The sequence below is a fragment of the Alligator mississippiensis genome, chromosome 2, assembly GCF_030867095.1.
Source record: "Alligator mississippiensis isolate rAllMis1 chromosome 2, rAllMis1, whole genome shotgun sequence".
NCBI lineage: Eukaryota > Metazoa > Chordata > Crocodylia > Alligatoridae > Alligator > Alligator mississippiensis.
In genome coordinates this window covers 282858616-282874667 of record NC_081825.1, presented here as the reverse complement: position 1 = coordinate 282874667, position 16052 = coordinate 282858616, and the positions used below count along the sequence as shown (strand labels likewise).

The window sequence follows — 16052 nt, the reverse complement described above, 5'->3', positions numbered from 1 at the left end:
CTGCCGCTCCCCGGGGCCGGGGAGTCACCCCCGGCCCGGCCCGGCCCGGCCCGGCCCGCCCTATCCATCCTGGGCAGCGCGGGGGCTCCCGACGCCCCCCGCCTCGGCCAGCCGCGTGCGCCCGGGGGCAGCCCGGAGCCCCTCGCAGCCCGCGGCAGCCGCCCTAGCCCCGCAGGCTCCCGGGCGGGCGGGGCGGGGCGGGGCGGGGCGCGCTGAGCCCTGCCCTGCGGGAGCCGAGGGCATAAAGCGCAGCGCGGGCGGCGCGGGGACGGGACGGGACGGGACGGGACCGGACCATGGGCAACAGGGTGACGCGGGGGGACTTCGAGTGGGTCTACACGGAGCAGCCCCACACGCAGCGGCGACGGGACATCCTGGGTACGGGCGGGCCGCGCGAGTGTGCAAGTGCGGGTGGGGGGTGCGTGCACGCGCGAGTGTGCAAGTGCCGGGAGGGTGCAAGTGCGGGGGGGGGTGCGCAGACGCGGAGGTCCAAGTGCGGGGGTGGGAGCACTGAGGGACCGCGCTGTCCGGGCCCCGGTTGCCTCGTGCAGCGTGTCCCCGCGGGGCCGGGCTGCCTGCCTCCCCTCAGGCGCGCCGGGGCAGGGGCAGGGGCAGGGGCTGGCTGGAAGCCGCCGGAGGTTCCCCGGGCTCTGGTGGCCCTAGCGAGCAGAGTCCCGCCCTCGGCAGCGCAGTGCCCTCCGCCACAACCGCGTTCCCCTCCCCAGGGCCCCGATGCAGGGAAGCGGCTTGTGGCCCTGGCAGGCATCAGCCCCGGGCAAGGCTGTGCCGGAACTGTAGCTGCCCCTGGGAGACAACGGCCTTGGACTATAGACTATAGACTTGCCTTTGCACGAGCGCAGGTGCCGCCTGCCCGACAGGGTCACTTCACATGCCAGAAAAGGGCTCTGTCGGTGTCGGGCATGGCTGTGGCAAGAGCTCCTAAACAGGGCCATTGGATGGATGGATGGGTCCAGGTCTGTCTCCTCCATGTCTGTCTCCAATTCAGAGGGAAGTCAAACCCCAGCAAAGCGCCTGCTTTTCACTCCTGTGTGTCAAGGTGCACCTTTCATTTGTGTTTTCCTGATGTCCAGTTGCCTTTACTGGAAAGTGTGACTGGAGCCACCTTTGGTCCCCTCTACACGTGCAGGTAAAGGCACAATGGGATCTAATGCATGATCCACAGTTGTACCTCCTACCATGCCACGTGTATGGCAGGAGGCACAACTGCACATTAGATCCAGTCCTGCCTTATGGCTACTGTAGGAAGAGACCAATGCTGGGCTCCCCTGTGTCGGCAAGGATCAGGCTCCCACAGCTGGGAGCCCACATTGCTGAGGGGGCTCCGAGCCATGAGGGCCATGCACAGCCAGGACCCAGAGTCCCACAGCTGACAGGGCTCTGGGTACCTGCTGCAAGTGAGGCGCAGCTGGGACCAAGACCCCCAGACGAGCCTGCGGTTTCACGCACCTTCGAGCCTTGGGGATCATGACAGCTGTGATCCCCAGGACTTGGGGATTGCATCCCTGCGGCTGGGGGCCCTGTCAGCTGTGAGGGCTCCCAGGCTGCAGGAAAGACCCTGCCACAGGTGCAAATTAAAGCTGGATAGCAACCGGCTGCATAGTTAGAATTTAAAAATGTGCATTAACTCAGTGGTCTCCAACCTTTAAGTAGGAGATCACCTTTGGCATTTAAAAGATCTACCATGTGCCATCTCCCCCCCACCAAGCAGGTAAGTCCATGGGGAGGGCAGGAGGAGGGCAGATCAAGGCAGAGAGAAAAAAAATTATTTGGGGGTGTGCCTCCCCAGCAGCTACATCCCATACAGCTGGGGCCTCACTCATCTTACCCCTGCTCCTGCCTGTGCGGCACCTCGATCTAGCCCCTGCCGCTTCCCTCCCCCATGGACTGATCTGCTGGACTGGGGCACACACCATGTGTGTCTGGTACCTGTGGAGTCAGGGGGGCATGTGCCCCCCCCCCCCCGACACCAGTCAGCAACCGGGGGGGGGTCCCCCAGCAGCCAATCCTGCTCACCATAAAAGCACCTGTGCTGCTTCTGGAACTCCTGTGACCACTTCCAAAAGCAGCGCAGTCACTTTTGCTGGCAGTCCCGCTCCTTGGCTGGCGCTCGCAGCAAGGGTACTGTTGCTCCCACCGGCCCCCCTGCCCTGCAGCTAAACAGGGAGTGCGGCCTGACAGGGGTGAACTGGTGCTTTCAGGAGGTGCATATGCACCCCTGTACACCCCCTACATATCACCCCTGCACTCAGCCCCCCCGCCTCAGATTGACTCCAAGTGGCTCTCAGATTTACCAGTAGATTGAGATCCAGTGGCTAGTGACCACTGGTCTAACTTTACAGCTGGTTGGAGCTTTTTATCCTGTGATAATTACCTTGCAGGTGTAGCTGGTCTCAAGGTAACTGCATAATAAACCAGTTAACAGCAATGCCTGTAACCAATAGAGGGCAGGGAGTCTTTGAAAAGCACTCCTCTGTGGGTATGATAGCATGTAGCAATGTTGTTGCTAATTTGTCTAAATACTCCTGGAGAGACTTTAATGCAGGGAGGGCAATTAATTTGGGCAGAGGGCCGCTTACGAGTTTTGGCAAGCCATTGAGGGTCATGTGACAGGCAGCCCAGGGCAGATTCATATTAATTTTCTAAATTTTTTAAGGGCCCCGTGGGCCGGATAGAATGGCCTGGCGGGCTGCATCCAGCCTCCAGGCTGTATTTTGCCCATCCCTGCCTCAGTGCCATTTTGGATAGGGATGTTTTTGTATTGTCCTTCTCTGTCAATCGGGGGACACAGTTTTAAAATATTTCTTAATAGAGGTTAAGGAGAGGCTATGGCTTAGTCACTAGATAGGGTCTCTGGAGATCTAGGTTCAGTTTAAGGCATTGCCACAATCTTTGTAAGGACAAGTCCTGAGGTTTACTGATCTACGCTAAAAAATTTAGTTGCCTTGGCTATACTGGCAAACCCCCCTAGTGAAGATGTAGTTTATACCAGTGAAATAAATTCTTAGATCTCCATAATTAAACCACACTGAATGCATATGCTAGAAGTTGCATCTACATAACAATTTATGGAAGAATTTTGCTGAAATAACTATGATTTGACCCCACTTCCTGTTGTAACTATGCTGGCACTACTATTTAGTGTAGTTTAATAGATTAACAAATGCAGTAATAACTTCCTCCTCCTCCTCTCCACCTCTTCTTCTATTGGTGTTTCCTGCCTAGGTAGTCCTTATACCAAAGAGTTTACTGTCTATCTCTTGGTATGTTTGTGCAGTGCTTGGTACAATGGACCCCTGATCTTGGTGTGGGCATCAAGATAAAGTGTGTCTGCATGTGTGTGTTCAAGGTCACAAAACAGGTGACATGTGAAGGTAGGAGTGGAGCTCTGAAGTCTCATTCCAACAACACTGTATCATTCTTTATTAATAACTTAATGCATAGAATGATGTTTCCCTCCACCAATCTTTTTCTTTCTAAAAAGACCTTTTTCCTCTCCTTCCACCAGAGTTTGGTAGTAGAGCTAGCTGAATTTGTCTATTTGAACCTTTTTTGATAAATGGAAAAATCCCCATTTCGGAGAAGCATCATTGACTGTTAGTGTGGTTTTAAATTTCCCAGTTTTCTTTCAATAAAACTTCAGAAGCTGATGTTTTCCTTCATTGTCACTTTTTCCTTCTGTCTTTCTCTTCCTTTTTGCTAATGAATGAGGGCAGGTTGGACTAGAAAATAAATTTTAAAACATGCTAACTGTTCTCCCTGGCTCTGTTAGTTAACCAGTAGTATTAATTTCTAGGATTTATAGTAGCTACCTTTTTGTCCAGAAAGTGAGTGTCAGGGTTTTGATACTATAGTGTGGGTTTTGTCAAACTGCTGGGTGGACCGTAGAGTGTGTTGCAGCAATTAAATGAATCAGAACTGGACATTTTGATCATCCTAAAATGCATCTCTTGGAGCTGGAATGGGGTATATGCGAGTGAGCCTTCTGCCTCTTGCTTTCAGTCTCATCTTCTGTTCTCATTTTAGTGTTCCATTTTGTTCTCCAACTTATTTTTTTTGTCTCTGCCTTTTGCCTCTTCTTTTTAGGAAAAATATTTCCCTCTTCTAAATGTCTCCATTTGCTCCCCTTAGTTCCCCTAATCTGTCCCTCCCATTCTATTTTTTTTATTGTCTGGTCTGTCCCATTTTCTTTCCCCATCCTTCTCCTGACCCATTCTTTTACCTCCTTGTGGCTAGCTTCTTAGTACTTGAGAAATGATAATGAGACATGTCCTATATCCGATACATTCTAGATGCTGTTTTACTGCTTTTCTCCTTACCACCATTTCTTGGAGTGCTGGAACAATTAGAAATTGTCATAGCTGCTTCCCCAGTTCCCATTTCCTTCTTATTTCTGACACTCACTCTTATTTCTCATAGTATGAGACAGATGCAGTATTGCATAGGTAAGAAAACTAGAGACTGACTCTTATGTGAAGCTTCATATGGGTCAATATACTCAAGCCCATGCCTGAGCAGGAACAGTTGAATTTCCAGTGGTGTCATGCAAGGCATTCTGCTGTTTCCTAGAATAAGTTGAAGACCACGCAAGGTGCTGTGTGTTGCTCTAGGGGCAGAACTCTTGGCACCACTTAGTGTGAGTGGCAGTCTCTATCTTATGATTCAGAAATCAATTACTCCATAGATACACGTGGAATATTTGTTTCACTTGGAAACATGCATACAAGCATTACATGATGAACAGATGATTAAAGCTAGGTAGAAGGAGACCTCACTTGCATTGCAGAAACAGGACCAGTTTATAAAACCATTCACTTAAACTTAATTAAAAAGGCCTGCAGAGCAAAATATACCTTAAGAATGAAAGCGCTAAAATACAACTGAGATAAAGACTGATTCATTGTTGCCAAATATGAACTTTGAATGTTATGGCCAAATATGAGTTAACATCTAATGATAGTTGTGCAATTCACTCAGGCCTTTGGCATAACACAGCTAATTTTGTTCTTGAAAATTGTAATGAATTTACAATATAAGACAAACTTCCTTTCCTTGTAGTGGCACTGCTCTTGTTACCTCGCTCCTTCCCCCCACTTCACCTGTGCCAAGTACAAAGGTGTGTTTAATGCTTCTGACAAACCTTGTAGTTATGCCTGAGCATTATCCAGGAAGTCTGTAAGAATAAATTAGACCAGGGTATCAGAAATCCTGCCTGTGGAACATTTCTGGCCCGCAGGACTCCCGGAGGGGCTAGGGATTTGGGAAATTCCTAGGCATCGAGCCCTGGTGGGGATTCCTAGGCTTTGTCAAATTCCTGGGCATAGAGCGCTGTTGGGGATATGTTTTGGCAGCAGAGGGGTGAGCGATGCTTACATTAATGCCTGATGCTTCCTAATACTGCTCACCCTGCTGCCAGAGGTCGGTCTGGATCTGGTCTGCAAGGAGCCTCACTGTCCAGATTCAGCCTGTATCCCAATGTATTTGATACCCGTGTGTTAGACAAACATATTAGTAAAATGGCTTAAATAAGAATGATCATGCCTTAATTTGAGGGGCTGAACTAGATGACCTCCTGAGATCCCTTCCAGCCCTACTTTTCCATGATTCTAGATCTTGGTAACTGCAAGAAATCATTATTTTCTGGTATGGGTTTGCTTGTGTATCACTGACATTATGGCTATTTGGCTTTTTTACAAAGCATTTTTTCCCATGTAAACACTAATGTGCTCAAACTAAGAGTCACTGAAGTTTAAGATTGTAGACTTTCCTTCCTGTTTCTTGGGTTTTGAAGCCTCATTGACTGGCTTTTTGGGAGCATTTAAGTTAGGTCCTACATTTTTTACTTTTGGTCAAGTTATAAAAATACATCTTCCACTATAATGCCTGCTCTAATCTTGTACTGCCTTTGGGCTATTTCAGAACCAAACATTCTCTTTTGACATTAAAACCAACGCTGAGAACAGCAAGTCGCCACAACTGCCCCATTGGGTGAAATGTCTCTTGCCTCAGCTCTGGTTTTGATAAAGCAAATAGCTCTTGGGGAGCAAAGTCTGGGGCACTTTTCAAGGTGCTCCAGAATGAGGAAGTGGTTTACATCAGTTCTGGTTGCAGATCCAGTTGTTGTGGGTGCCAGAATGGTGCTGTTGATGGGCTAATTAGCTTGGAGGCAGTGCTAAATAGCTTGGGCCTGGCTAAATGAATGCAGCTATGCTGCTCGCTGCTCAGGAGCTGGAAAGCCACATGCCTACCTATGGCCTGCCAGCTGGTTGCACTCCAGAGCCATTGGATCCAGCCTGTGGACATGGGGTTTGGTGGCATTCGGTGGGGGAGGGAGGAGGTTCAGTAGCAGTGGCTTTCCCCTTCTTCAGGGAAAAATGCCAGTGGCAGACACTCTGTCCCTGTGCCATCATCACAGGGAAAAGCATCAATGACAAGCAGGTGCTTTCCCTGGGCCACTGCTGGGAAAAGCAGCAGAAACCGCTGGATTCTAGCACCTGTTTCTGACCCAAACTGGGTCAATCTGGCCAGAAGCCTTAAAAGGTTGCTGACCATTGGCCTAGTGCATTGTGTTATATTCCCTCAGAAAACACAGCAGGACCAGGGATGGGGGTGTACTTTTAGGGGGCTTGGAACAAGGGTTTGGAATTGGTTTGCTCCTCTCTCCTAGTCACCTATACCCATAGCAGCTACAACACGAAGAACTGCCAATCTGTTTCACAACTCTGGGTCTCATGCTGTTTCATGGTTGGTATACCCCTAGCTTGGCTTCTGAGCAGGATGCTGCATACAGTAAACCTGGGACTAGATAAAGGTCCTGGTTCAGGGAGCTGGCAGGGACACACAGGCACAGCCGGTACTTAAACCTCATAATCAGCTATGCCAAAATGTATGCTGTTTTTTTTAAATAAGCGTAAAATTAGTGGGGATGCTAGAAGCAAGCAACACTTCTATAGCTGAGTCGGTTTTGTCACATACATAGATTTATTACATGGTACTTGCATCTCGGTTTGTTCTTGGTCTAAAAGCAAATAAAGTGAGCTCAAACTGTAGCCTAAAACAAACAATGCCAATTGTTCATCTGGTGAGCTGTTGAAACACCCAAAGCCTTCACATACAAACTGGCAGAAATATTTGGCTCGTCTGTCTCAATTCCAAATCAGTTGCAGGCTACAGCAGAGTAAGGTTAAATAGTGCTTAGTGCCTTGTATTTCTTGTGGCAGGGATTCATTTTAGGATGACTTAATGTTTTTGTTTAACAGACCATTATTGTGGCTAATATATTCCTGGTTTTATCCTGAGTTTGTAAAGGGTTTTTAAAAGTATGGTGTTCAATGAACTCTACTTTATTGTACATACTTCTCTGTAACATCCATTAAAGTATATGTGGGAGCTGAAGGTTTTAGGTTCCTTCTCTACTGAGCACAGAGATACGGTTTCTTCTAGGTTCAAGAATTGCTCCTCAACTGAAAGTCCCTTTCCTTACGGTTGAGATCTAAGAAAAACAGAAGGTAGCTAGCTTGCATTGTACACCTTTGACATGTTATGTAAATGCTTAAATAATTATGATGTGAGGCACTTACGTTAGCAAGAAGTGACCCTTCTCTCCTTCCACTGAGAGGCCTATTTCATTTGCTACTTCCTGCGTTGTGTTTCCATGTGCAGACTTACTCCTATCTCTGGGGGAGTCCAGAGCAAGAAATCATGATTCGGTTAGTCCATCATGCGCACTTCTACCCTGTCTTTTGTCTCATGCAGAGAGAGAAGGTTGAGTAGCCTGGCTAATATTAGAAGGATGGATTTCTTTCATTTTTTACGAGATGACTCCAGTCCCAACTAGGGCTTACTGTGTAGAGCTAGAATTCGACCCAGCACAGACAGGACTGGAGGAGCCTTTTAGGTATGAGAGGGTAGAAGAGTAATTCTGCAGCATTAGTTTAGAATATGGTATTTACTTACCAATTGCAACTGGTCACTGAGCTCACCTTTGCTAAATGACTTGTGGTGGATTAATTCTATTAGTACCATTTTAAAAAAACCTCATTATTAATGAATCCAACACACAGAATAACAGATTTAATATTCAAAACCATGCTAATCCTCCAAATTATACACAAAGATGGACATTAATCTTCTATCAACAGTGCTACCACAACTCAAATCAATATCCACAGGAGGTTTGTGTTCCCTTTTCTCCCCACAAGTCTCCAACAGTTCCTCAGTGTTTCTGTTGATGCCATGTCCCTGTGTTTCTTCATCTTCACAATAATTCATCCTCTCCTTTTCCCTAGAAGTCTGCATAACCCAAATCTCATCATCTTCTCACCTCTTCTTTTAATTTGTACATTTATTCTAAATGTATTCTTAAGTCTTTAGTCATAGAACTTTCTGTTCAATATTCAAAAAAGTTTCTCCTAGTTTCTGGTTTAGAGGCAGGAGAAGATTATTTTTTAACAAATTCCAAAAAATTTCCACAAGATTTCCAGGTAAGTATCTTTTTGCTTTGTGCTCTGTAGAACACTGACTTGATAGGACAATTTGTCCATTATTAAAACTTCACAAACTTTTTAAAACCAGTCAGTGATTTTTAGGGATGTGACTTCTCTTCCAGGTTTTTGCAGTTGTAATTCTTCTTCCAACTACTAGAAGATGAGTGATCAATTCCCTTTGACACTTACAGGTGGCATGGTTCTCACAAAGTTTCAACAGAAACACTGGGGCAGGGGTGGTCAGCCTTTGGCCCATGTGCCAAAGGCAGCCCATGGAGCCTTGGAATTTGGCCCTTGCGGTTCCCCACAGGTTAGAAAATGTGATGGTGGGGGAGCGGTGGCAGTTAATACTACCACCCCTCCCTGCTGCCAAAATCTCAAGCCCCATGTAATGGGCTAGAGCCAGGCCATAACCCTTCCCGCACAGTCAGACTGGGGCTAGCCCATGCCCTGTTCTCTCTGTGTGATGGGGTTGGGGCCAGGTCACATCCCTCCCCCTACACAGCTGGTTTGCAGCTGGGCCATGCCCCCTTCTTGTCCCCCATGGGTCTGGGTCATGCCCCTTTCCCTCTGCCTGGCCAGGTTGGGGCTGAGCCATGCCCCCTTCCTCCTGTGGGGTCAGACCACACTTTGGATTGGGGCTGGGTTATGCCCCCTTCCCCCCTCAGAGGCAGGTTGGGACCAGGTCAACCACTATTCTTCAGCTAGATTGGGGCTGGCTGCCCCCCACCCCTCTCCATGCAGCTGGATGTGGTCCTGCTGTGCCTAACCCGATCATTGGAGTGGGTCCATTGGCGCTGGATCCAGCCTGCAGAGGGACCGGTTCCTTCCCATCTGGCCTGCTAGTCAAAAGGTTGAGCACCACTGCTCTTAGGGGTCAACTGACAGTTGCCATCCTTTTATTTCTCTCTCCATGTCTCCAACCTTCTTCCAAAGCATTTTAATATTGGAACACGTTTGCCACCCAACTGACCACACTTCCTCCAACATTTGCCTGTTGCTATACCAGATGCATTTAATTTTTAAGTGGGGTGATATGCCATAAATATAGGATTTTAAAATAATTATTTTATTATCATGCAGATGGGTGTATGAGGACCATTGTTCCAGATGGCCTCTCATTCTTTAGCACTAACTTCTGATCCAGTATTATTAGCCCACCTTGTCATAAACAGTGTTTTTTCTTCTATATGGCTATTGAAAATTGCTTTATATAACACAAACAATAGGTCTGTGTTTTATAGGTGTAAGCAATATTTTCTCATTGTGTAAGATTTCTTCTGAGGTTTACCTTTCTTTGGGAATCTGTTGAAAAGTGTTTGAATTGCAGGTATGGGAAACATGAGATTTTTCACCTGCAGTACATTGTATTTCTTCAAGATTTAAATATATTTTCATTGAATAATTGTCCAAAATGTATTATACCAGTATGTTCCGAACTACTAAAGCTTCCTAATAAATTAAAATTAATTCAGTATTGTTATGTATAGATGCTGAAGGTGATGAGTAGGAGTTAATTTCTTATGTGTTATATCAGGTTTTCATAGTTGTTCTTGTGCGGGCCGGGCCCCGATCCCCCCCTCCTCGCCATGTGCGGCGGCGATTCCGATCCCATGTGCGTCGCCATGGGCGAGCCGGGGGTGAACCGGGGTCGAACCGGACCCGTCTTCGTTGCACACGGGCTGTGGCCAGCAGCCCGGGCACATGGGGCTGGAGAGAACCGCGGGGCGGTTTAGCGCACACAAGTTAAAATTAGTGATGGAGGCGTAATGGTTGATTGAAAAGATTATTTACTTACACCGAAGATGGTATGGTGTAGGTTGGACAGGTTTCCAGGCACAGCTCCTGCTTGGATCCTCACTAGAGGAACACGACAAATCGATTGCTCCCACGGAGTTTGCTAGGCTCCGCGGGTCCGGTTAAGTTGGGTTCAAAAAGTTTCCCCGGAGTTATTCAGGCTCCGCAGGTCCGATAAGTTTTCCCCGGAGTTTGCTAGGCTCCACGGTTCCGGTTACAGGAAAGGGATACGTCTAGGATTGCGCTCGGCGACGGGGAGAGGCTAGAGGCGTGGTTCGTTCTTCCCTCCGGAGTAGTTAAAGCTCCGTGGGTTCGGTTATTAAGCCTCTATTGCCTACTTAGGAGAGGCGCGTTGGGTCCGCGAGGGTCCGCAGCGCTTGGAGATCTTCACACAGTATGAAGTCTCTCTCTCTCTCTCTCCCTCCGACTTGGGCGGAAGCTACCCAAGCCTTATGTATGGCTAGCAAGCCAATCGCTAGCCGTCTCGTGTGCCTATATTAGGAATGGGCCAATAATGTGGCGTGAATCCTAATACAAATGGTGGGAACTTCTTTACAACGTGTATCACTACAATGCAAAAGAGATGCACCCTGCAAAGAAGCTACAATTTGGCGGGAAATCCCCTGTTGCACCAGAGTTCCCTCTTGCAACAGAGAACTCTACCGTGCAAAGAAAACGATAAATTGGCGGGAAATAATTTAGCGGTGCCGAAGCACACACACAAACAAAAAATCACAACTTTGGGTTGTGACAGTTCTCATAAAGGGGTGATTATATATAGTTTGGCTTGAAAGGTTTCTTTAGCTATGGTAATATGCTAAGTGTGACTGATGGACAGTATATTTACTCTCTTTACCCAGTGAATTGGTGTTATCCAATACACCAAATTTATAAGTTGGCTGTCTTAGTAGTAACTTTTCATGTTTGGAAGCATCAGTTCACCCTTTTGCTGAGTTCTTCGCAGGATGGAATTTTTAAATATATGTTTCTTATTTCCCAAAATAAATTTTATTTATCGTAGTCTGCCACTCATCTAAGAGATCTGGCACTATAAAAGGTAGAGTTTGGAACAGAAAATTTAATTTGAGCTAAAAATTCATTTTGACTGCTGTGATTCTACCTAACCATGAAATGTCATATTTTGACCAATTTTCTAAGTTAGTTTTGATTCTTTCAATCAAAGGAATATAATTAAAACTGTACAAATCTTGCCATTTTTAGTAATATTTACTCCTAATTATTTTAAGGAAGTAGTTACCTATTTTTTATAGCTATCTTCTATCTCTTTCTTTGTGTCTGGTTTTACACCTATGTCAGGGGTGGCCAAAATATGGACCATGGGCCACATCCAGCCTGCCAGGCCGTTCTATCTAGCCTGTGGGGCCCCTAAAAAATTTAGTGAATTAATATTTATTTGCTCCTGGCTGCCTGTCAAAGATGACAGCAGAAATTGGGTGAGACTCTGTTCCCCTGGGCACCATCGGGGGTTACTAGGAATAACGGCCACAAGTTGTTAGAGAGAAGGCTCAGGCTGGACATCAGGAGACATTACTTCATGGTTAGGGCTGCCAGGCTCTGGAATGGACTCCCAAGGGAGGTGGTGCTCTCTCCTACCTTGGGGGTCTTCAAGAGGAGGCTGGACAGATATTTGGCTGCAGTGTTATGACCCCAGCACTTGTTTCTGCTCAGGGCAGGGGGTTGGATCTGATGATCTGTTTAGGTCCCTTCTGACCCTAAGCACTATGATACTATGATGATGGGACCCGGGGGCAGTAGGACCCAGGGGGAGCTGGCAAGAGCAAGCAGCCCTGCCCCATCCCTAGCCATTTCCCTGCCTTCCTGCCTGTGCACTGCTCCAACACCATGTCACTCCCAGCTGCATCGCCGGACTGGAGAGCATGGGGCCACGCCGGTACCCCACGGTGGGTGGGTGTGTAGGGAGGGACAGAGTGCATGCGTGTGTTCATAGGGTGACTCCCACACCCCCCCTCACACTGCCATAGACACAGACCCCCACACCCTATATATCCACACACATACCCATATGCTCCCCCACCCCACACCCCCACAGAAACACCCACACTGTCCCCCTGCCCCCCACATACCCACAGCCCCCCCACAACCTATACCCACCCCTCCATGCCCCCGCCCTCCCATAATACACAAGAGTAAGATTTCATTTTAAGCTATTGTGCAGTCACCTCTATGTACATTACACAAATGCATGTAAATCAGGACAAAAATAGTTTTTGAAATCAAATTAATGAATGTTGTAAATGTTTAATTTTTAAAATATAATTTGGTATTTTTCTGGTTCTGAGATGGCAAAACCCCTTGTTGAAATGAGTACTTCTGGGGGGCAAGGGGAGGGACTTCTGGTGGCAAAGATCAGGGTTAGGGGGCGGGACTTCCAGTCACAAGGTAGCGATCAGGGGCATGGCACCTGTCAAGGGGCGGGGCTACCCATGCAACCCTCAACAGCTTGCTAAAACTTGGTAAGCAGCCCTCTGCCTAAAATAATTGCCCACCCTTACCTATGTCTAGGAGTTCTGATGTTTCATAATTTACTTAAAATATGGCAAAGTTTCAGGATTTAAAATTATTTATTTTTTGTAGTTCACATAGTGTTAATTAGTTTTGTAATGAATAACATAATACCCTCTGCATATCATGCTAATTTATATTCTTCTTGTCCTATGTTTATTCCCTGTATATTCAGATTATTTCCGACTAATGGGCAAATGGTTCTGTTACTGAAACAAAACAGAGGGGTGATAATGGGCATCCAGGGCACATAATTCTTAAAATAAGAAATGTTTCTGACAAGTGTCCATTTATTTTTACAGCTCTATATGTGGAGCTGATATCCAGTTTTGAAATGTTGTTTCTAGTCCAAAAGCATCTATTTGTTGGGGGTTTTTTTCCTAAACTGCCAATTGACTCAATCAAAACCATTTTCAGGATCCAGTGGTAAAATAGGTGGGGTTCATTAATTGATTTGGAATAAAAAAATCAAATCTAATACTGTGGATATTATCAATCAACTACTTATTCTTAATGAACCCTGTTTGGTTAATGTATTAAGGGAGTATTTTTAATCTGCTAAAACCAAGGACAAGTTTTGTGTGTCTTCAGTAAAGAATTAGGTCTGCTTGAAGCACAAGTAGATAAATCCTTACTAGGTTTTGGGATTACTGCAATATGAGCTGCTCTCCTGGTTTCAGAAGACTTTTTTTCGTTCAGTATCTCATTAAAAAAACTTCTGGTAATAATGGGTGATTCCTAACATTTTTCTAAGGGGATGTTTCTAGTGTTTGCTCATTTATCCCCCCTGTCAGCTGCTGGTTCTAGCTGCTCTGTGGCACTGAAGTTCACTGCTCTGCCGGCTGGGAGTTCTTGAGGCTTCCATGGGTGCTGTTCTTTTCATTTGGCTGCTTCATAGGGGAGTCTGCATGTTGGTACCTGGAGTTCAGGTCCATCAGTATTTGACCTGCAAACATGGAAAAAGAATAGTTTTGATTTAAAAATCTTCTAGTAGCCTTAAGGACTAAAAGCCTTAATTAAGCAAATTGAAGTTGAATTGACCAGTTTTCAGCTACTTGTGTTCTATCAGTACCCAAAAAAGTGTGGATCATGAATGAAGCTTAACTAAGCAGCAAAGGGCTCAAATATTCATTAAGATACGTGAGTTTTCCTGCAAGTAGGTTGTATGGACAATTCAAGTAGCACTCACAAGGTTTTCTTGGAACTAATGTTCTGCTTTGGGTGGAATAGTTAATGGGCTAAGCAATAGCTAATTTGGGCACCCATTACATACCAATACTGTAGCAAAACAGGGATGCCAAATGGGTGCATTCCTTTTTCGGTTGAAAGCATTAAGTTCCTCCTTTGTAAAATACTTCAGTAAATTTAAGATTTGTATCTCTGTTTGATTATGGATAAACATTTACTTTGTCCGTTGCACTCACCTTTTAATAGAGTTCCTTCTGGCTTGTCAGTCTTTAACCATAAATAAAAGTTGATATGCTAGTGAACTGTTTGAGGAATTTGTTTAAGGGATGAAATTTGCCTTCTGGATGGATACTGAGGCTCACGCTATGACATCAAACTTTGCATATGCCTAAGCAGTGTAATGTTTAATGTTTTTGCATGTACAGATGTCATAAAGAAGCTTTTGAGATCCTAGGCCTTGGACATATTTGGTTGTGCTTATATATGCCCATATGTTTTGTAGTGCTACAAAGATGGTGTATCAAGCAGAAACTTCTCTGTAGCACTGTGTTTGCGTGGCGTCTTTATGAAGCACGGACGGTTGCATCAGTATTTCTGCAGTAGTTCTCAGCAGTTCTACAGAAGGTTTTTGGCCTCTCAGTGCTCTGTTCTTCCTTCCCTGCTCTAATATGGAGGGAGGGAGAGTGGTGGGGCTCCCTGACAGCCTACAGAGACCAAAGCTACGCCTGTGTTAGCCACGAGCTGTCAGCCGCTGCTGCCCAACAGGAAGCAGCAGCTCTGCTGGGGACCCTGCTGCTGCCACGGTGATGGCAGAGGCCAGTGCCACTGTCCCTGAAGCTGTGGCGCTGCAGAGGGTGCCTCCATTTAGGGACAGCACAAACAGGTGTTGCTGTTACAGCAGTGGGAGTGGGAACTGCTGCTGCTGCTGCAGTGGCAATGGTGGTCCTGGCAGCAGCAGTTCTTTCCCCCTCACCCCCTCTGTTAGTATTACAGGGAGGGTGGGGAGGTGTCAGGCAGCTTATTGCCCCTGGGACTAGGACAACAGCCCTTTTCCTGCTGCTCCGGTTGGGGAGAAGGCAGGCTCACAGTGATTGGGGTCACTGAGAAGCTGCAGGGAGTGAAGAAAGAGCACTTTGTTGCCCCTTGGCTGGAGAGCATCTCTTTGACTGCTTTGTAGCACTCCAGCCAGGGGCTTTCAATGTGTAGGCCCCCATAGTGCTGTAACTTATGTACTGAGGTGCTTAGTTGTCCTGTATGTCAGTGTAATAAACATTGCAATCCTAGATATTTTCAACTTTGTTACTTGGCAATAGTGCAAATCTGGGACTGGGAATTGAAGGGTTTTCTTTGGATGGTATAAACCAGAGCTGTCCAATTGGCAGCAGGTGCATAACCCAATGGGGTTAAATTGCGGCCTTCAGGCTCCCACCTGGCTACCACTCCCCCTATTGCATTCGCATTAGCAGCTGGGGACCCGGGTTCCCAGTCCTCTAGCTTCCCCTTTCTGCCCCTGCCCTCAGGAGGTTGTTGTGGAGTGGGTGCAGCCTAGCCTGCAGTGCAGCAAGGTGCTTGCAGCTGGGAACCGAAGGGTGAGTCAGGGTGCCAGGCAGGTGGTGCAGCAGGGGACAGATACCGGGAGGAGCAGCAGGTTAACCATTGATTAACCATTATGCTAAAATTTACCTTGGAGTTTTCTATATATATATAACAGACACTAACTTTAGTTGTGTCCCTTAATATATCTTGGAAGATATTTAGAAGTTGATATTTCCCATACGTATTATTACACTATTTTATAATCACTAAGGGTTGATCATAAAATGTCTTCATGCATGATTGGCATCTACAGATTCTTATGCAATATCTCATATTGTGCAATTAATGACTTGTTCTGTATCTTAGATATATGTTATAATAGTCATCAACCTGCTCTTTAGTAAGTCACCGAATGGCTTTAGAATAATGAATCTTAAAAGCATTTAGAGCTGTGTGAATGTGTTCTCCACTTGTTGGCCAAGC

At 46.5% G+C, this 16052-nt stretch overlaps 2 protein-coding genes across 5 annotated transcripts in view; one reads left to right on the top strand and one right to left on the bottom strand.

Annotated features, from left to right (window-relative positions):
- Positions 1 to 260: 260 nt before the first annotated feature.
- DEGS2 (delta 4-desaturase, sphingolipid 2) overlaps positions 261 to 16052 on the top strand; it is a 32554-nt gene continuing 16762 nt past the window's right edge. The window contains exon 1 of the mRNA XM_006267203.4: positions 261 to 378. Coding sequence (XP_006267265.2) covers positions 297 to 378 — 82 coding nt within the window. The 5' untranslated portion in view covers positions 261 to 296. The remainder of the gene's footprint in view (positions 379 to 16052) is intronic.
- Positions 12566 to 16052, bottom strand: part of EVL (Enah/Vasp-like) — a 246294-nt gene continuing 242807 nt past the window's right edge. For all 4 annotated transcript variants that reach the window (XM_059723218.1, XM_059723216.1, XM_059723219.1 and 1 more), the window contains one exon: positions 12566 to 13791. In XM_059723218.1, the coding sequence (XP_059579201.1) occupies positions 13673 to 13791 (119 nt within the window). In that variant the 3' untranslated portion in view covers positions 12566 to 13672. The remainder of the gene's footprint in view (positions 13792 to 16052) is intronic.